Source organism: Ochotona princeps, chromosome 6 (assembly GCF_030435755.1).
Source record: "Ochotona princeps isolate mOchPri1 chromosome 6, mOchPri1.hap1, whole genome shotgun sequence".
NCBI lineage: Eukaryota > Metazoa > Chordata > Mammalia > Lagomorpha > Ochotonidae > Ochotona > Ochotona princeps.
Window position 1 is genome coordinate 53,468,994 of NC_080837.1, and position 22,111 is coordinate 53,491,104.

The following is a 22,111-nucleotide window of genomic DNA, read 5'->3' on the forward strand; positions in this document are numbered from 1 at the left end:
GTTTTTTATGTATGTCTGATTGCTCCCAAATAATCTCTTTCCACTACTAGAATTCATCACATGCTCATGAAGCAGACGATGGCATCATTTTTTCCCAAAAGACTTCTGTGTTTCCTTTTAATTAAGCATGTGTTGGTTACTCAGCTGCCCATTATTTTACCAGGGTGCTATACTCTGGTATTGATGATGTTGTTGTGGTTGTGATGATGTGGCTGTTATGAAATGATGTCAATGCAGAAAACAGTAACATTATTCCAACCCCAAACAGCCTGTATCTCAAGCAATAAGACATTGTGAAGTAACCAATGAACCAACAATTGATATGAGTCAGATTGCTTATGATCTACATCAAGAATTGTAAAACCTAACAAACTTGTAAAGCCCTATGACACGTGGAAATGGGGAGGGAGGGCAGAGAAATCTTACATCACCCCAGTAGGTGTGAGGAAGACGGGGGAAATATAACCCATCAGGATCATAACTGGTAACTCATAGAAAGCAGTCTCGAGTCAGCATTAGACAATAGCAAAACTACAAAGACATGTGGAGGGAATCAGGAGCAATCCTAACAACCTCTTAACAGGAGGTCATACGCATAGAGTCGGTGGCGGACCCTAGAGCGGAGCAGGGGGACAGGAGGAGGCTTGTGTCCCAACCCTGAAGACTCCCGGAGCCTCACCAAGGACTATCAGTACGACCACCGAGGACTACATCCCTACTGCCAAGGAGACCACGGGAGAAAAGGAGTGCCTTCGGAGGCCAGGAACTCTGAGGTCGCCCACCCCCATTTGGACCTACAATATGGGATGGAAGAAGCCCAATTCCTGCCTTGCAGGATTCAGGGACATCGGTGCGACAGCCAGGATCCCTGGACGGTCCGCGGAAACAGAAGAACAGTAAGCTTCCTTCGGAACTAGGGAGGGGAGCTTCCTCTGGCCCTTGCCTGCTTCCAACTTTGGGTCCCCACTCTCTTTTATAAGGACCATCAGGATTGCTCCAGAAACCTCTCATAACAAACACGAACAAACAAGTTAGAATAGACAGACAGAGAACAGATGGGAAGGCTTGGAAGCAGACAGGAAGTGGCCAGCCGGGATGCACTTGTGACTCACTGGGTGGGACACAAAGATCAGATACTCCTCTCTGGGGTGTTGAGGATTTCTCTGCACACCCCTCCCAAAAATATTCACCTGAACTGTTGACATTTGTCCTGTTAAAGTTATAGAGTTGGACTACCCGAAAAACAGCCAGGTTCAGCAAAATCACGCTTCAATGCTATAAAATGCTAAATACTAACATTGAAAAAGACAAGAGACAGCTGAATAGCAATCTATAGCCATTTTAAGGTATATAGACCATGGTTGAATGTAAACCAAAGTTGAAATGTCTATGGGGAAGTCACAGGTTGTGGTCGAGAACATGCATTTTCCTAGTAACATATTGGTTAATCAATACCATGTCAATTAATGCCATAATGCTGTAAATGGTTGTAAATATTGGGTTGAGTTTTTTACTTGATTGGGATGATACTCTGCTGGTTCTGCCTTTGGACCAGAGATGGTCTCACCAGGAAGCCGTTGAATTTGCCAGGACAATTAGATGCTGGACTTTACGATTGGTCAAAACCTCCAATGAAAGAATCTCAACTGAGTTTGAACTATGGAAATACAGCGGGGTGGAGCAATCCACTGTGGGAGGGGGAGGGTTTGGGGAGGGGCAGGGGGAATTCCAGTGCAAAAAAAAAAAAAATGTGTGTCACATAATGCAATGAAATTAATAATAATAAAAAAAAAATAATAAATTGGCAAAAAAAAAAAAAAACAAAAAAAAAACATCTCTTCCAGATACATAGAAGATCAAAATTACCTGGCTCCAGGTACTCTACCATTTGTGCAAGGATGAAACTTAATATACCTCAAGGCCTAAACCCTAGAAGGTACTAGAATAAGTTAATAATCATCAGAATAAATTGTCCCCTTCTTTCATATCTCCTAAGTAGGATACATTTCTTCAAAATAGTTAATATGTGGATTTGGAGTATGTCAAATGCAGAGATTACATTATTGTGTTAAAAAAACACAACATTTTCAATTTCTGGATGACTCTTTTGCAATAGATCAGATTCTGCAAGATGCGGGGCATATTTCTGAGTGCTGCCTCGGCTGCAAAAAACAGTGTGCTGTTGCACAGGGTGGACAGCAGCAGCTGACCTGGAAGGCAGAGTTGAAGGTAGCAGCGGAGGTGAAGATGAGGAGGTGGAGGATGTGGAAGGTAATGGTGGGGGGGGGTGACCTGCTGCAGATGTACCGCCACTGTAAGCCACCATCATTTTTGCATAGACATTAAAAAAAGAAAAACTCCTTTGATTGGAAAGCAAACTGGATCAAGCTGTCACTTGAGCATTCAAAAAAAAAAAAAAAAAAAGAAAAGAAAAACCACTCCACCTCAGAAAACAAGGAGTCTAAGTGACTTCATGTCTTAAGCAGTCAATAAAGTAAGTTAGAAGATCTTGGTGTTCAGTTTTTGAGTGGAAGGTCGTGGGTCTTCCTGAACCAAAAAAAAAAAAAAAAAAAAGAGGAAGAAAAACAAAGAAGAGGAAGAAAAACAAAGAGGAAGGACCACTCCACTCCCTTCTCCTGACCCCCAACCCCCAGGAATTCCTGCCACTAGTGGGTACTAAAAACTCTATTTTCAATATGGGGGAGGCACCAACTTTGAATGTGGGAATACAGGCCAAGCCTTTAGACCTCCTGAACTCCACACACAAAAAGTGTCAGATAAGAGAACGGACTCATCTATCCTTTCCATTTCCACATATCTTTTTAAATAAAAGATTTATTCTATTATATTTTATTGGAAAGTTATATATAGAGGAGAGAGACAGAGAGGAACCTCTTCCACCCACTGATTCATTCTCCAAGTGGCCACAACGGCTGGAGCTGAGCTGAGCCGATCCAAAGCCAAGAGCCGGTAGCTTCTTCTGGGTCTCCCAAGCAGGTGCAGGGTCCCAAGGCCTTGGGCCATCCTCGACTGCTTTTCCAGGCCACAAGCAGGGAGACTGGTGCCCATATGGGATTCTGGTGCATCCAAGGCTAGGACTTTAGTCACTAGGCTACCCTGCCAACCGTTCCCCTCTCCCCTTTTTTATTAGAAAGTCACATTTATAGAGAGAAGGAGATATGGAGAGAAAGATCTTCTGTCTGCTGATTCACTCATCAAGTAGTCACAACTAAACCAATACAAAGCCAGGAGCCAGGAGCTTTTCCAGGTCTCCCACGCGGGTGCAGGGTCCCAAGGCTTTAGGCGATCCTTGACTGCTTTCCCAGACTACAGGCAGGGAACTGGATGGGAAGTGGAGCAGCCGGGATTAGAACCGGCATCCCTATGGGATCCTGGCGTGTGTAAGGCATGCAAGTGGCTTTAGCCACTAGGCTACCATGCCAGCCCCGATTTTGACATCATTTTCTAAGCATCTACCACTCTCTCAAAAACATAAAGGGTAAAAAATTCTAAATGCCCTAAATTAGACAGAGGAGGGGGACAACGTTCAGGTAAAGCAGCTTCCCTTCACGTCGAACTCTCAGGCTGGAGCGACGGGGCGCGGCGGAAGTGAGCGGTGGTACCAAACCTCCAGTGTCTCAGACAGAGCCAGGCTCTTGAGAAGGCTGGACGGAGGGAGTCAGGAGAGAACGCGGGCAAAACCAAAGGTAAGGAGGTGCAGGGCTGAACCCCAGATACAGGGAACCGCTGGGGAGGAGGTGAGTGTTCCCAGAGCTGTCGGGACAAGGTCTGACTCCTGTCCTGAAGCCAGCTGGGTATTCTGAGGAGGACTGCCGGACGGAGGGAGAACGGAAGGACCCCCAGGGCTCAAGGCTGCGGGTCTGTGTGTCCCTTCCCAGCGCCCACCCCTGTGGCGGCTTTCTCCTCAGCCGCAGCCCCCTCAGCCGCTTTCTCCTCAGCTGTTGCCGCTGCTGCTTCCTCGACAATTGTCTCTTTGAGATTAATCAGAGAATGCTAACAAAACTATATTTAAGTGAAATTAGGTTTTTGTCTATTATTGCATCCTACCAAAAATTCAGAGAATGTGTGGAATTCTATGATTAGGTCTGTGTGAACTTCACGCGTGTTGAGGTGTGAGGCATCAACAGATATGAGGCAGGGGCCCGGCGCCATGGCGTAGTGGTTAAAATCCTCACCTTGAACACACCGGGATCCCATATGGGCGCCGGTTCTAATCCCGGCAGCTCCACTTCCCACCCAGCTCCCTGCTTGTGGCCTGGGAAGGCAGCGAGGACGGCCCAAAGCCTTGGGACCCTGCACCCGTGTGGGAGACCTAGAAAAGCTCCTGGCTCCTGGCTTCAGACTGGCTCAGCTCCAGCCATTGTGGCCGCTTGGGGAACCATAGGATGGGAAGATCTTCCACTCTGTCTCTCCTCTTCTCTGCCTATCTGCCTTTCCAATAAAAATAAATAACCAAAACAACGAGAAGAAAAGATACGAGGCAGTAGCCAGGTTTCCCTGAGGCTGAAGACCCAGGCGAATTCTGAAGGCATAGAGCTTGGCATGAATGCATGAAGATTGTGAGGCAAGCATATTGAAATGAGAGCCAGGGGTCAAAGGCCCACGGCAGACCACTAGCATAGGGCTTGTGGTGGAGCTGATACTGATACTGAGGCCGGAAATGCCAGTCCATGGCAACTCCTCTGTGTGGAAATGCAAAACCCACCCAATGATGGGTGTCACCTCTGAACTGAATCTGTCTTTCCCATGAATAGTTTGTATACCTAGCTTAGTGGATGGGTTGTGGTTTGGAGCTTTTTGTCCATCGGTCTTCTCTATAATTTGCCTTTAAAAATTCTTATTTGTTACTGCATCACTTGCTAGTGTGTTGCCTAGGTAACAATATGGCAAGTGCTTTTAGCTGTAAGGCAGTGATATATATCTTTGGCAGTCTGTAGGGTTTCCCCAGGGTAGGTTGATAAATTATCTTAATCTTTGGGTTATTTTTCAAATGATACTGTTGTGATAGCAAAACATTCTGTGACCTTTTGCATATTTGCGTATGTCTGTGAGGCCTTTTGCCAAATCAGGTTAGCCTGTTTTTTTTTTTTTAAAGATTTATTTATTTTTTTTTATTACAAAGTCAGATATACAGAGAAGAGAGAGAGGAAGATCTTCCATCTGATGATTCACTCCCCAAGTGAGCCGCAACAGCCGGTGCTGCGCCGATTCGAAGCCGGGAACCAGGAACCTCTTCTGGGTCTCCCACGCGGGTGCAGGGTCCCAAATCTTTGGGCCATCCTCGACTGCCTTCCCAGGCCACAAGCAGGGAGCTGGATGGGAAGTGGAGCTGCCGGGATTAGAACCGGCGCCCATATGGGATCCCGGGGCGTTCAAGGCGAGGACTTTAGCTGCTAGGACACTCCGCCGGGCCCAGGTTAACTTGTTTTAAAACATTTTTCCTACTTTGGTACTTTTTCCTTTTTTAGAAGGAAACTGTGAGGGTGGATATTTGGTTTGGCTGTTAGACCTCAGTTTGGGATGGCTGCATCCTACACTAGAGTCCCGGGTCCAAGTCCTGGCTCTGCTCCTGCATCTAGCTTTCTAGTAATGGGCACCCTGGGCAGCAGTAGAAGATGCCTCAAGTATTTGGGTCACTGCCGTTCGTATTGGAGAGGCAGACTGAGATTCAGGCCCCTGATTGTGGCCTGACACTTCTCTGGTTATTGCTGGCATTTGGAGGGGGGGAGTGAATCATTAGGTGGAAGATTTCTCATTGCCTGGCTATTACTACCTTTTAATTAAGTGCATCAGTTTTCTTAAAAAAAAGAGAAAATTTGATTTGGGTGAAAGAGTTTTCTGGTTATTGTTTTAATGGAATACTGAAACCTGTGAGGATTTCCTGGTCCTATATAACATTTCTCTTTGTGCCTGCCACCTCTCTATGTCTGTGAGGGTGCGGACTTGAGGGTGGCCTGGTGAATGGAGCTGGGATGTGTGTGCAGGAACCCGGGGGCTCCCATCCAGGCAGGCAGAGTGAGCCTGGGGATTTCCCCATGTACTTGGTCTCAGATGAGGAAAGGGAGGGGAGAGCCCTAGGTTAGCATGCAGGCCTGGTGTGCTGGTGGACTGGGTTTGAGGAACTTTGATCAACCTGGGATTTCGGTGTGTGGAGGGGTAGGGTCCTGGGTCAGCATATGTGCCAGGAGCTTGGGACCCTAGTGCATGGGCAGAGCTCCAGGCCAGCATACCACCCCACTGGAAAACTGGGCTGAGCTGGAGAACCCAAGTGCTGCTGGCTGCAGGGACTGTGGATTGATCAAGGGAAAAGATGTGTAAGAGGGAGGACTGCTGAGGGAGTGTGTTGCAGGTGAGGAGTGACTTCTGAGGGACTTCACCAACAAGGCCACTGTACTTGATGGTAAACAAGGGTGCTGAGACCAAGCGGTTTGGAGAGAGTAGCTGCAGACCTTTTTGGGTCACACAGATGCGCCAGCCCATGTGGGAGACCTGAGCTGGGCTAGTTAGCATGGGTCACTGCCAACTTCCACTCACCAGTGCACACTACAGGCTGGAGTGCCTACCTGGCAGGGCTAGATCACAGTACCTGTCAATGAGTGTGGGAACAGGGGCTGGGTCACAATAGGCTGGGTCATGACGCTGACCAGCATGGGACAGAACTAGGTCTGAGGGCAGATTCTGTGGGGCATATGTGTGCCCACACCTGTGGAACTGCAATGTCTGCTAGTTTGCTTAAGAGCTGGGGGGGTAGTGACAGGCTGAGCTAGGAATGACCATGGAGCTTATGGACACTCATGAGTACTGAGGTTTTGAACACACTGGGCTGGTCCAGGCTGCAGCACCTGCAGGCATACCCAAGAATGGAGTGTGGGGGAGGCCAAGCAACGATATCCACCAGCTCATACAAAGGTTGGGATGGACGAGTAGAATATGCCAGGTAGGGGCCTAACACCCACTGGCGCATGTCAGATCTGGGTCTAGAGGTGGGCCTGGTGGGGGAACTTGTGAAATTCCCATGGTGGGCCGTAGTTCCTGCTGGTGAGCATGTGATTCAGGCTGGGAGGGGTTATTCAGGCTGGGCAAGGGGACTCCACCTATTGGGAAGTGTGTGGGTTGGATCTGGAGGAAGGCAAACCAGGCAGGGCTGGACAAGCTTAGCTCACTGGCATATCAGCCAGGCTGGAATGCAGATCATGCCAGGCTAGCCTATCACAGGTATTGATTTGCCTGAGCTGGGGACAGAGGCACACTGGACAGGGTTAGGCTGCAGCACCTGCCAGTGAGAGTTGGAACTGGGGGTGAACTGGGTTAGGCCAGGCTGCAGCATCTGATGACAAAGGCCAAGACGGAGGGTGGGCTATGCCAAGCTGGGTCAGAACAATCACTGGTTTGAGCAAGATCTGTGGCTGGAAACAGGTCTGGTTGGGGAGCTAAGAGGATGCCTGGTTAGGTTGTGGTTCCCACTGGTGAGCATAAGAACTGGAATGGGGTTGGCAATTGGGGCTGGACATCACTGCAGTGTCTCTCGGCATGAATGTGGACAGGGTCTGGGGTGTGCCAGACTGCGCTTGATGTAGCACCCATTGGTGCTCATGAGAGCCACGGTGGTTGTGGGACAGACTGGGCTAGGTCTCGGCTCCTGCTGAACCATTTGGGTTGCGCTTGGACCATGTGTGGCTGGGTTGTTGCATCCAGTGTTAAGAACCAGCCTTGACCGCACTGGGATCCCATATGGGCGCCAGTTTTAATCCCGGCAGCCCTGCTTCCCATCCAGCTCCCTGCTTGTGGCCTGGGAGCAGTTGAGGATGGCCCAAAGCCTTGGGATCCTGCACCCACATGGGAGACCCGGAAGAAGCTCCTGATCCCTGCCTTTGGATTGACTCAGCTCCAGCCATTGTGGTCATTTGGGGAGTGAACCATCGGACATAAGATCTTCCTTTCTGTCTTTCCTCCTTTCTGTATATCTGACTTTCCAATAAAAATAAATAAATCTTAAAAAAAATTAACACCTGCTTAAAAAAAAAGAGAACAAGAATGACTGTGGGCTGGTTGGGCAAGGCCACTGTTCCTGCCAGGACAGGAAGTGGACTAAGTCAGGCTGGGTCAAGGACCCACTAGCGTGCACAAGATCTGTTAGAAGAATTTGGGGAACTCTTTTGTCAGGACACAGTCCCTGTGGGTGAATGCAAGAACCAAGGCTGAGAGCAGCCCAGACCAAGCCAGATTATGGTATCCTCTGGCAGACATTTGGGTCAGGTCTGGAGTCAGGCCAGGCTGGGCCAGTTCATAACACCCACTGACAGACCTGAGTACCAGGATGGGATGCAGGACTGGCCAGGTCAGACCACAACACCAGCCAGTTTATGTTAGGGCTGGTACTGGAGGGCTGGGCTGGACTGGGCTGGGCTGCAGCACCCAGAAGCATAAGCTGGAACTGGAGGCAGACTGGGTTGGGCCAGGTTATAGCACCTACCAGCACATGTGAGATCTGAGGGGGTTGATGGTGAGAGCCTGGTGTAGGGGCTGCATGGTATGGGCTACCCTGCTGGGTCATCACCTCTACTGGTGAGTGTGAGCTGAGATCAGGAGCAGACCAGACTGGGCAGGGCCTTAATACCTGTTAACCTGCATGTGAACAGGGTTAGAGAGAGCGCCAGGCTGGGCTAACCAACTGTACCACTAGTAGAGGCATGAGCCAGAGTACATGTAGGTTGGTTGGGCTTTGCCATAACATCAGCTGACAAGTGCTAGGACTGGGGGGGGGGGGCAAATCCTGTCAAGCCAGACTGCAGAAGCACTTGGAGAGTCCACAATCTGGGTTTGGGAGTGGATCCAGTAGGGAAATGGTGGGCACTCCTCTGATGGGCTGCATGCAACTCCCACTGGTGAGCATGAAAACCAGGGCTGGGGGCAGGCCTGGCCAGATAGTCAGTGGCATCCTCCAGCATGAATGAGGGCTGGATAGTGGCATTGGTTAGGTAGAGCTAGGCCCCAACGCCTACCTCAGTCTTCTGCACTTACTGGCAAGCACAGGGACCAGGGCTGGGTCTGGGCCTAGAGGGGATTATTTGGGTTTGCACTGAGAAAACTATAGTTCCCACTGGCGTATGTGAGGGCTGAGTATGTGGTGGGCAGGATTGGGCTGGGCCACAGCATCCATTGTTTTACATAAGAGTCAGGGCTGGAGACAGAACCAACTCAGTTAACTGCAACTACCAGTGAATAGGCTGATGGTGGTGGCGGACTGAATTAGTTTCTGTACTGGCAAGCACACACAAGAATCAGGTCTGGGATTACTTTGGATGAGGTTTCTTTGGGGATCCCTGAACTGCTGGACTAAGTACTCCAATCTACTGTGCCACCACACAATGCCCCTTTCTCTTTTTTACAGCTTCTTTACACCTGTATTCTGTTGTCTTCAGGGTTTCCACAATTTGCTGCAGGCTTGACTTCCAGTCCCAATTGTTTCCTTCCTCCAAGCTATAATGAAAAGTGTAATATTCAAAGTACTGTGTTTAGATACACTCTGCTGAGTGTGAAGCTGATTAAAGCAATTCCCATTAACTGTGAGTGAGATTTATCCTTCTTAAAAGGTGTATTTGCATTTTAATAGCAGTTCTTTAACACAAATTAATCTCTAATTGGTAGAATGGGTGAGTTGCTTTATTGAGGAAGGAAGAAGATAAAAACTATCCCTGAGGATCAGCACACTGGCTCAATTGGAGAATCCTCCAACTCCAAGTGCCAGCATCCCATATGGTACAGGTTCACATCTGTGGCTGCTCCACTTCCAATCCAGCTCCTTGCTTATGCCCTGGAAAAACAGTAGAGGATGGCCCAAGTTCTTGGGATCCTGCACTCACCTGGGAGACCTTGAAGAGGTCCTGGCTCCTGGCTTTGGATTGGCTCAGCTTCAACCATTGTGGCCATTTGAGAACGAAATCAATGGATGAAAGATCTTTCTGTCTCTCCTTCTCTCTGTAAATCTGCTTTTCCAATAAAAATAGATACATTTTTTTAAAGAAAAAGAAAAGAATAGGACTTAAAAAAGAATTATTCCTGAGTTCTCTAAAAGAGTTGCCACTACTCTCAAGGCCTCTGCAGACTCAGCTTTTTAGGTTGAAGTCAGCAGACCTGGCTCAGCGCTTCTCCTTAACCAGTCTGCATACACAAGGTCTAGAAACAGGAGACTCAGTTTTGCTTCTGACTCTTCCAAGTACTCCTGCAGTCTTCGTCATGGGTCTGCCTCTGCTTGCCTGTGAACAGTATCCCAACCTTGGCCTTGGTTGATCGGTGTTAGCACAATCACCTGAGGCTATGCCTTCCTTCCGTAATTGTAGCTACTAAGCTTTTATTTATTTATTCATTTGATCCATAGAGCCAAGGATGGTTTTCCATGATGGGAATATAGCAGGGAACAAAATCACAAAGTCTGTGCCTTATTAAGCTTATTGTATAGAATGGGAAAGACAGTGCATAAATACATATTAAGTGTATGGTCAGGCAAGTGATAGAGCTGTGAAGAGAAAGAGAGGTGTAAAGGAGTGGTTTTCAGCAAGTGTACCTCTTGGAGAACATGTGAACAGAGAAAGGGATCCATTTACACAGAAGGCCACACTTTTCAACTTTAGATCCTTAAATCCAAGTATGTATTGAAAGCCACTTAGATGCCCCTCAGAAGCTTGAAATTTAACATGTTCAAGATGGACACCATCATCTTTAATTTCTCTCCTTCTCTCTCCCCTTTTCTTCCCTTCTTCTTTGTATATATCCTTATTTTCTTTATTTAAAAATTTTAATTACTTTAAAGTTGGAGTCACAAAGAGAGAGGGTGAGATGCAGAGGTCTTCCACACTTTGGTTCACTCCCCCAGTTGGCCAGAACAACTAATGCTAGGCCATGCTGAAGCCAGGAACCAGGAATTTCTTGGTCTCCTATGTGGATGTTAGGGGCCCAATCATGTGGGCCATCCTCCACTTCTTTCTCAGGTCATTAGTAGGGAACTGGATTGGAAGCAAAGCAAGTGAGACTTAACCTAGCACCTGTATGGGATGCTGGTGTTGCAGGCAGCAGCTTTATCTGCTACCCTGAAGTGTCGGTCCCCAATGTGTTCCCCACACCTGCAATGGCACCACTGTTTGTCTCTGAAGACATAAGGTGAATATCATCTTTTCCATGTGGAAATTAGAATTCAACTCCTGCCTCTGTTTATACAAAAGGGGTGGGGGGAAGAACACCTCGACTTTAGCTTCTCCTATTGTGTGTATGCTGACGGTATAGATCACTTATGATACCAGATGGGTGAGGGCTTCCCCACACCTGCAAGAAAAGCTCATTTTTGCATCACTGATACCAGTAAGGTATCCTCTAACTCAGTGGTGCTACCATCTCTCTGGGGATAGTATCAGCTCTTACAAATTGGAGGCTCAGTCCCCAGAGCTCACTTTAAGAATCAATTGCAAGTCAGAGACTGCAGAACTTCTAGACAACTAGCTCCAGACTGGGGTTCCTGCCACCCTGTCTTACATTTGATTAACTTTCTTTTGTTTTTGAAGATTATTTTTTTGAAAGAATTACACAGACAGAAGAAGTAGAAAAAGAAGAAAGAGAGAAAGAGGGAGAGAAAAGAGAGAAAAGAGAGAAAGAGGAGAGAGAGAGAGAGAGAGAGAGAGAGAGAGAGAGAGAGAGAGAGAAAGAGAGAGAGAGAGAGAGAGAGAGAGAGAGAGAGAGAGACTGGTTTACTTCCCAAATGGTTCGAACATCCAGAGCTGGGCTAGTCCAAAGCTAGGAGCTGGGAGTTTCTTCCAAGTTTTTAACATGTATGCAGGGCCCAAGGACATGAACCATCTTTCACTGCTTTTCCAAGCACATTAGCAGGGAGCTGGATCAGAAGTGGAGCAACCGGGACTCAAATCAGCACTCATATGGGGGGGGGGGGTTGGCACCAAAGGCGGTGGCTTTATCTGCTGTGCTACAATGCTGACCCAGATTAATTTTCTTGAATAACTCACAGGACTTAGGGAAACACATGTACTGCTTCGTTCTAAAGTATGGTCAAAGGCTACAGATAGAGAGTGTTGGGACAGGGTATGTGGGAAGTCATGCAGAGCTACCACACAATCTGTGCCCCTCTGCTTGTTCAGTTCTGCCGAAATTCTCTGAACCCATCCTGTCGAGTGTTTGTGGAGCTTCATGAGACAGGCAGGATTGCTAGTATACTGGCAGGCAGGGGCAACCTAGCAAAGCTTACCCAATCAGATCCTTTGCTGTCTCCCTCGTGCCACACAACCTTGCTGGGATGAGGAAGAGCTTAAGACCTACTGTCAGGCAAGGTAGGTAAGAAAATTTCTGTATGGGCAGCTCCAAGACAGGCAGGAAAGTAATAGTTTCCTTCGTTTGCCACAGGGAAGAGAAAGTCTAGTTTCTATGGCCTGCTTTGAGGAGGAAGATTCGAACTAGGAACTATGGACAAAAACCTATCTATATGGAGATGAAGATATACCTATCACAACTAGATTTTCAAAAAAAAATTATTTTTTTTTATTGGAAGGGCAGATACACAGAGAGAAGGAGATACAGAGAAAGATCTTTTGCTCATTGGTCTACTCTCCAAGTGGCCACAATGGCTGGAGCTGAACCAATCTGATGCCAGGAGCCAGGAGATTTTTCTGGGTCTCCTGGGTGGGTGCAGGGTCCCAAGGCTTTGGGCCATCCTCTGCTGCTTTCCCAGGTCAAAAGCAGGGAGCTTGATGGGAAGTGTTGTAGCCAGGACATGAACTGGCACCTATATGGAATACTGGCGCATGCAAGGTAAGGATTTAGCCATTAGGCTATTGTGCCAAGCACACTAGCATCTTTTACAGCTAGGATGCAGGCATGTCACTCAGATGCCCTTGTGTAAACTAGATTTGCAAGTGATCTGTGTGAGTCCCAAGCTCTGCACGAGATAGACTGTCTCCTGTTGGCAGAGCTTTGAGGGACAGAGGGCCCAAGCCTGCCTCCAGAAAGGGTTCTGACAGCATGGAGCTGCAGTTAAATCAAGTGGATGGTATTTTAGGCTCAGTAGTAGCATCAGTGGCAGTGGGCATCATTTTCTATAAGGCAGGGAACATTGGGGCACGTTCTTGATACCTCCTCATTGAATTATTCTCCAGCCATTCTAATAAGTCTGTGAGCTATTTCAGATTTTTTATAGTATTTTTTTACATAAAGAGGAAAATTATTTATTTGTAAAGAAAAAAATTCCTGGAGTGTCTTTTATTGTTTTTCTGTTCTGGGTAGCAGCTAATATTCTAGATTTAATGAATCAGCATCAAATTATTTTTTTAAAGGATTTATTTATTTATGTAGGTATGTATGTGAAAGGCAGACATAATACACAGAGAGAATCTTTTTTATTTTTGATGATGTTTATTTACACAAATACATAGTTGATAGGGGTGGGAAGAGTCCAGAATAAGGGGAAAGAGGGTGAGATCATTGTTTCCAAAATTTCTTTTCCTTCTTCCTGTATCTGAGGGAAGGAGGGAGATAAGGGAGGAAGTCACACCCAGCCTCCCAACTGACTCAGTACCTGGCGATGGGGAGCGGCTACCTGATGTCATCCCAGGGTCTCAGATGTGGAGCATGATCCAAGTGGTTCTGATAGTTCTGGAGTGCTGTTGATCTTGCAGATGCAAGGAAGAGGAAACCCCTCCAAGGTCCATGGGCTGACACAGCACAGAGAGAGAATTTTCCATCCATTGGTTCACCCCTCAAATGACAGCAATGGTGGGTCTGAAGTCAGGAGCCAGGAGCTTCCTTTGGGTTTCTCACGTGGCTGCAAGCAGTTGGGTCATGGTCTGCTGTTTCCCCAGGTCATTAGCAGCGAGCTGGTTGGGCAGTGGAGAATGCTGGCACTGCAGGCAATGGCTTTACTTGCTACAGCATGGTGTAACATCAACATTTTAACCCGACCAGTAGATAATTCCTTTGAATATTGAAGTGCATGTAATGCTATTTTTTTTTATGCAGTGTATGCCTGTTTTTCCAGTTGAATTATTTTTTATCTGCCAGACACCATTCTGTGTGACTTAGGTTGTCTTTTACCAAAGAAAACTTTTTTTTTTTTCCTGATGAAGGATTGTTTGGAGGCATTTGCCTGTTTTCTGGAACATTAATCTTACTCTTTTGTACTATAATTACCTTTTGATGTTTTTTTTCGCTTCCCTAAAATCAAAGTTTTCTGTTTTGGGGCTTCCTGGTTGTAGTTAGAGTTAGTCTGAAAGCTGTTAAAAGATAGCAATTCCGGGGTCCTTGTTCTGGAGATTGTTGTTTTATTTTGCTTGGTTGAGGTGTAACCACTGGAATGTTTTTCAAAAAGTATCCCTGACAATTATAACTTGGAGCCAAATTTGGAACCATTATGCTAGACATTTAGGCTCTGTAAGGATAGAAACTATCTCATTCCTACTGCACCTGCAGAGGTCGCCTGAGCCAGGTGTACACACCACTCAAGGAAACAATGACTCTCCTGGTCCCTCACGGTTATGGAGTCAGGTGTGCCCTGCCTTCCTACCTTTCACCTTCACCCTTTCACATGTCCACAGCTGGCCAGCCTATTTATCTGGTCCAAACAAAGAGCTGTTTTGTGAAGAAAGCACTAGGACTGGTGTTGAAAACCCGTTCCAACTATGGCTGTTTTCAGTTATAGCAAAGCAGGTTTACATAATTGGACGCTAATAAGCACATTGTTTGGAAACACCGATTCCCTTTAGCAGCTCCTCCAAAGCAAAACCGCTCATCCTTTGCTCATAAAACCTCCTATGTCCTGAGAATTTGTGAGGAGTTGATGAGATCAAGAAAAATTGACTGAGGTGGTTTAATAAAAAATTAACCATATCTTGATTGGAGGTTAAAAATATATTTAGAGGAAATTTCCTTAAGTCTATATGTTCTTAAAATGATTTCTTTTTAAAAAACTTAATAGCTTATATTTTGTATAGTACTTTATATATTGTATTCCTATATTTGGTTTTTGTTTATCTTTTATCAGAGAGCAGAAGTGTATTATACTTTAGAAAAAATTCTTGGGTTTCTTTTTGTCCATAAGGAGTTTACAATCTATGGAAAGATGAAAGAAATTCCTAGACATGGACACTCAAATAGGCCTCATAAAAAAAATCTCAAAGCGTACAAAGACAGCTACAAGGAACAACAGCATACAACTGGGGGGTGAAAAATACCAAAACCCTCAAAATTCGCCCAAACCAGAAACTGTTCTTCATTTGTTACTATAGAGGTCTTAGGAGGCAAACAAAAGGCACTCTCTGTGGTTGTGAGGTTTTCAAAGGACAATTCCTTCCTGAGTCTGGCATGACAGAGCTCCGGTTGGGCTTGTCAGGACCCCAAGGGCTGTGGGGAGGCTAGGAAAGCCCCTTGGGAGCCACAGGCCAGCCACTAACCCCGTCTCTCCATCCCAAGGAGAGTAACTAGGCTCAAAAAGCTTGACAGGGGTGAGTTTTCAGTCATCCTAACTTTTTGTCATACTCAAAAGAGAACAAGCATGTAGGTGCCGGGGAAGTCTTAATGACAGACACATCAATTCACAGGATTTCTAGAGCATTCCCCTCCCCCTGTTGCCTTCTCTCAGTAGAAACGAATCAGGAAGATTAATCTCCCTATCTTTCTGTAATTTGGAATTAACATCATCAATCTTGGGCAGGATGGGGAAACGTTTGTCTGCCAAGGGTTATTTGGAAATTTATGACATCACTTATAAACCATATAAAAATTTCAATTTAAAATTAGTCTGGGGCAACTCTGGTTCATGTCCTGGCTATTCCACTTTCAATTCGGCTCCATGCTACTGTGCTGGGAAACCAGAAGTGCTTGGCCTAAGTGCTTGGATATCTGCTACTTACATGAAAGAGCTGGGTGAAGCTCTTGGCTTTGGCCATTGTAACTATCTGGAGAATGAGCCAGAAGATGGTATGTTAGCCGGGAGCTGGCTAGAAACTGGAGCAGCTGGGACCCGAACTGGTGATTTGGGGGTGCTGTAGCAGCAGATGGCAACTTAATCCATTGTGCCATAGTGCTGGCCCAATATTGGGAGATTCTTAAACATTATAGCTGTCTTAGTCCAGTATTTCAGAGATAGCTTAGTCTATAGGTATTAAAAAGAGACATTTAAGATATCTTTATAACATAAAAGTGTAAGTGTATGCTTCAAATGAATATGACAAGATGAATGTCTTGTCATCCTCATGTTATTTTGGTGTTAAGCAAAGAAAGAGTTCAAGATCTGTTTTATAAATGATTCTGTGATAGAAAATTTAAATACACAAGTACTATTGAGATTTGAAAATTGATATCCTAGCTAGAATCACATATGTACTAGTTCAATCTAATAGAGTAACAATTCAAACAAGGAAAGCAACAAGCTTTGCTGAGGATGTTACACAGCTAATAGTTTTTAGTTTTTATATTGCTGGTTGGAATATAACATAGTGTAAACTCAAAAGTTTGATAGTTCCTGAAAGAGTTTAACATAGTAGCCAAACAATTCAAGTGTGCATCAGTAGGTGAGTTAATTTTTAAAATGTGGTATAAACATAAAATGGAATATAATTCAGCCAAGAAAAGGAATGAAATTGTGATACATATTACAAACTGGATGAAACTTCTTAAAGGATGTATTTGTTTTTATTTTTATTTGAAAGGTAGAGTTACAGAGAAAGGGAGAGAGATCCTCCATCTGGCGGTTCACTCTCTAATGGTCTCATGGCTAGAACTAAGCTGGTCTGATGCCAGGAGCTTCTTCTGGGTCTACCTCATGGGTGCAATGACCCAAGGACTTGAGCCATCCTTTGCTGTTTTCCCAGCCAATAAACAAGGAGCTGGATAAGAGGTGACGCAGTTGGAATATGAACTCTGGTACCCATATGAGATGTCAAGGTGGAAGCTTAGCCTACTAGACCTTGTTGCTGGCCCATGAATGCAATTTTTTAAAACAACTTTAAAAAGTTGTTTATTTTTTAAGAAGATTGATTTATTTTTATTGCAAAGTCAGATATACGGAGAGGAGGAGAGAAAGATCTTTCGTCTGATGGTTCACTCCCTAAGTGACTGCAATGGCTGGTGCTGAAGCCCAGGAGCCAGGAGCTCTTCCAGGTCTCCACGCGGGTGCAAGGTCCCAAGGATTTGGGACATCCTCGACTGCTTTCCCACACCACAAGCAGGGAGCTGGATGGGAAGTGGGGTTGCCTGGATAGAACCGGCGCCTATATGGGATCCTGCCGTGTTCAAGCAAGGAGTTTAGCTGCTAGGCCACCGCGCCTGGCCCTGTTTATTTATTTTCTAGGATTGATTTTGTATGATTTTGCTTATATGAAATATTTACAAAGGCAATTTAATAGACACAAAGTAAATTAGAATAATGTGTCTTCTTGTTGAGAGAAGAAATGGGAAATCATTGCTTATTGGCTGTAGTTTCTTTTTGGAACAATGAAAAATTTTAAAACAGCATTAAATATACTAAATTCCACTGAAACATACATGAAGATTGGCAAATTTTATGTTATATGTACTTTATCATAATAAAAAATCACACAGTCACATTTGTGGTATGACCTATTGTTTTGTCTCCGCTGTTTTAATATTCACAGATCTAACTATAGTACAATCTTGACGTTTCTCTAATATAGGGAACACAGTATATAACAGCAAAGGACAGGTATCTGGTGGTGTAACTGACAGTCTAGGTTTGCTGGAGAATTCAGAATTTAAATTATGTCTCCTGAGTGTAGGTTTTGTGTTCTTTCTGCAGAAGCATCCTCAGTGAATGTTGACTCAAACAGAGTAAGAATCGATTTCTTAAAAACATTTTTGAAGTTCTCTCCACTAAATAGATAAAGGATGGGAGAAAAGACAGCATTGAAGGAAGTGGTCACCACTGTGAGAGTCAGAGTCACCTCTGTAAGTGGTGGCTGCTGCTTGGTGAGAATTAAACCCTGATGTACATGGTAAGGCATCCAACACATAAAGAAAGAGATAACAGCAGTCATCATGACTTTGAAGGGTTTGCTGGACTTAAAGAGGCCCCTCTCTTTCATCTTGCAAGCTACTCTTTGGTAACAAAAGATGATGAAGAAGAAAGGCAGAAGGAAGGCCAGTATGAAGCGGCTGATGAAACAGGCGGCATGAATCCTTTGCCTTAATGTCTGCAGCTCTCCGCTTTCCCAGTCGGTAGACACAGCATAATTATTTCTGCAGATCACTTTTCCTTGCTGGTCATGGTATGTCTCCCTAAAAACTAAATAGGGCACACTGAAGGTCACAGCAGAGATCCATACAGCCAGGATGATGCCGAAAGCCCAGCGTGAGGTTCGGTGCTGTTGGGACCACACTGGGTGAAGTGTGAGAAGATAACGGTCAAGACTGATGGCTGAGAGGAACAGCACCGAGGCGAACATCCCCACAGTCAAAGTGCTGTTGCAGATCTTGCACAAGGCAGTTCCGAAGATCCAGTGATTGTCCTGAAGAAAGGACGTGGCTATAAAGGGCAAAACCGATGTTGAAATAAAATATGAGAGAATGAGATGAAAAAATAAGAGTGTATTGACCGACTTTTTCATTTTGAATTTTAGCACCCACAGATAGAGGCCATTGGTGATGACACCAATTATAAATGTCATGAATAAAGGAAGGACAGTGACAAGTTTACTGGCAGGAACTGTGAAGTGAGTGCCGTTTCTTACTACTGCAAAGTCATCAACCAAGTAATCCGTAGTGTTGATCAGATCCATAGTTTCCTGTGGAATAAAATAAAACAATGAAAACAACAATAATAAAAAGCAAAAAGCAAAAAAACCTAAAATGATTGCTTTGCATGGCAATAGTCTGAATGATAACATTCTTTTAAAGATTTATTTATTTTTATTGGAAAGTCAGATATACAGTGAGGAGGAGAGACAGGAAGATTGTCTGTTTGCTGATTCACTCCCCAAGTGGCTGCAATAGCTGAAGCTGAGCTGATTTGAAGCCAGGACCTAGAACTTCTTCCGGGTCTCCCACGTGGGTGCAAGGTCCCAAGGCTTTGGGCCATCCTTTGTTGCTTCACCAGGTCACAAGCAGGAGCTGGATGGGAAGGGGACCACCGCCAGGATTAGAACTGGTTCCATATGGGATCCTGGTGTATGCAAGGTGAGGACTTTAGCCACTAGGCTAGCATGCCAGGCCCCTAAATGACAACATTCTATAAGTGGCAAACATGATCTTCCTACAAGAATACCAATCAAATATTTTCATAAGGTCTATACTTTGATGTTGCATGAGAAGTTAAGATCAGATTAATTTGAACATCAGAAAGAGCAATGTTACAGATGAAATGAAATGCAAATGAAAGAAAAGGCAACATTTTGACAAGTCTTAACAAATGTATTTAGGTTGGTAGAAATCCACTTGAATGTTTAACAGAAGTTTGATCTCTCTTGGGCTGGTCTTAAATATGGCAACATAGGATTAGTTGTACTTGACTAAGACACAGGGCAATGTTATTAATGAAATGAACCAAAAATAAAGAAAAAAAAGAACCAAAAAACCAGCAGCTGTTGCAAATTATAATCATGGACTACTAAATTAGATTTCCTTCATATGCTAGCTATATTTAGTAAGCATTACTACTTAGTAGTCTAGTACTAGACATGTGGTAGAAAGCACCCACATTCATACAGGAATCCTAGGGCACTATGAGCTTTTGAGGTGCTTTCAGAACCATCAACAAGGAGAAATCAGTGCTCTGCAGGATTTTACTGATAGTTCTTTCTTATGTGGTAAATGAAGGAGAGAAAAGTTAAAGAGTTCACATTTACCCAGTATTTTTCATGTGCCAGGAGATGGCCATAAGAACAGTTCTTCCCTCAAAAAGCATATAATGGAAATCTTTAATTAGAGTAGAAAGTGGGGCTTTCAAATGGTCAACATGTCTTATCTATCAACACCTCCCACCATGCCTCCATTGCATCACGTCAGAACCCTTGCCATTGTTTCATCTATTTTGATGATTCCTCTGCGGTGTTTTGATGGTACTTTATGAATCAGAGTATTTGATAACCTAAAAAATATCCAATTTGTTGGAGATAACGGTTCTTAAAGTATGAAAAATATAAGCCTGAGAATATTCTGGAAAATAACTATTATAATAGTTATATAAGCAAATTGATTTTCAATAAGTTGGATAGAGAAGTGGAAATTGCTAATGATTTTTTTCCCTCACTGGACAAAACATTCTACAACTACACAGAGAATAAAATAGTTTTTAAAACCAGTGTGTTTGGCCAGTGATTAAGATGAAGGTTAGGATGCCTGTGTCCCATCCATGGGAATTTCCAGGGATTTTCACTAATTTGATTTCACTTCTTACTCCAGCTTCCTAGCAGTGTCCATGGCTGAAGTGATTGGGTTCCTGTCATCTAAATGGGAAACCTGGATTGTTTCTGGCTTCCTGTCATAGGCATTTAGAGAGTGAACCCACAGACGGGGAATCTCCTTGCTGTCACACTTAAATGGATAACAAATACATAATTTAAAAATTCTTGCAACTGCCTTTAGCTAATTTTGCCTTCTAAAGGACTCGAATCACCTTTCTCTAAGGTAGAAAAATGGTCTTCAGAAAAACACCTTAGTAGTCTACTTTGGGAGTAAATGTGGAATCTGAAGGGAATGGAATCACTAGGCCATGGCAAGTGAAAGTGAGAAGTTGAGAAAGGGTTTGCGTGCAGGTCTTGGGTCCCGAGGAAGAGGGAGAAGTGAGTATGGCCTTGAGAGAGGAGATGTGGAAAATCCAGGAGGAAGGTAGGGGACCTCAGGGGGAGAGAGGGTCAATTAGATAATCTAAAAAGCAGAAAAGACGCAGGGCATTGAAACATAGGAAGGTTCAATTTGGAATTTTAATTTCTTTGCTCTGCCTTGGTGTAGCTCATCTCCTTCCTGTCTTGTGTTGGAACTGGTTCTAGAGAAGCAGAGAAGAAGACTTTGTGCTCCTATTTAGAATGGAATGGAAAGGAGAGAAATGATCAGCAGCACGAGTTGAGCTGTGAATGAGATTATGAATGTGGTGAAAACTGGATAGATATTGGGGCTTGAGTGGAAAAGGAGAAACAGAATCCCGAGGAGAAGTTTCAGTGCTGTGTGTATACCTGTGTGTGCATGTCTGTGTATATGTGCCTGTGGTCTTTCTGTGCATCTTGTGGTTTATTGATGGGTCTCTGTGGTGAGTGTTTTCATCCATGGAATAGGTGCAGGGAGTTGAATGTGTGGTCTGTGTCTCTTTGTCAGTGGTATATTTGTGTGATCTCTGTGGGTGTGTGTGTGTGGTATGTGGAGTCTGTGGTCTTTGTGTGCTTATCTGTGGAATGTGAGTAGCTATGATATTTGTGTGTCTGTGCTTTGTGTGTGTGTGTGGTCTCATTTGGTAAGTGCGTATGAGAAACTTAGCTATAAGAAAGGTTTTAATTAAAAACATTCTGTGACAAAGCTCTGGACAGGCATCTGAAACTAACGTAAGAGTTGGACAGAATCCAAGTAAAACTTCTCTGAATATCATTAAGTTTCCTAGGAATTTTGATTTATTACACATATTCGGGAGAATCTTTCTTCCTTATTCCTGTTTTAAAATATGTTTAAAGTGCTTGAATATGAGTTAATGTTCAGGTTCTGGCACCCCACAGTCCTGGGTTTACTTGCTATCTTTGACATTTACCTCTTCAAGCCTTTTCTAGTTCTAAAACCCCATGTTTTAATGAGGTCTAAATGAGATAATGTGCCTTTCATGGCACACAGTGTTCAATTTTGTTTGATCTACTGTTTTGTTCAACTTGTCTTAATAAGGCCAACAAGGGGCTCATTTTGCTTTCAATACCACGGGTTACTTTTCTTTCTTCCCCAAAGCATCTATACTGAAATCTAGAATATTTCCAGGGATTTTCAGAATAATTTAAATGTTCTGAAATCTACTTGGACAGAACTCTGAAATTTACATCTTCTTTGTGGCTCTGATGGTAAATGTCCAACTGGCATATGAGGGTGGCAAGAGACTCCACTTCCTCAGTGG

The 22,111-nt window shown here is 44.5% G+C and overlaps 1 protein-coding gene across 1 annotated transcript; it reads right to left on the reverse strand.

Moving 5' to 3' along the window:
- Positions 1–17,618: 17,618 nt before the first annotated feature.
- Positions 17,619–18,806, reverse strand: GPR33 (G protein-coupled receptor 33). Its single transcript, XM_004584935.3, has one exon. The coding sequence runs from the start codon at positions 18,804–18,806 to the stop codon at positions 17,784–17,786; it is 1,023 nt and encodes a 340-aa protein (XP_004584992.2). The 3' UTR covers positions 17,619–17,783.
- Between the last annotated feature and the right edge of the window lie 3,305 nt (positions 18,807–22,111).

Excerpts from the sequence above, each read along its gene's own strand:
- GPR33 (XM_004584935.3), bottom strand. The coding sequence starts at position 18,806 with ATGGATCTGATCAACACTACGGATTACTTGGTTGATGACTTTGCAGTA.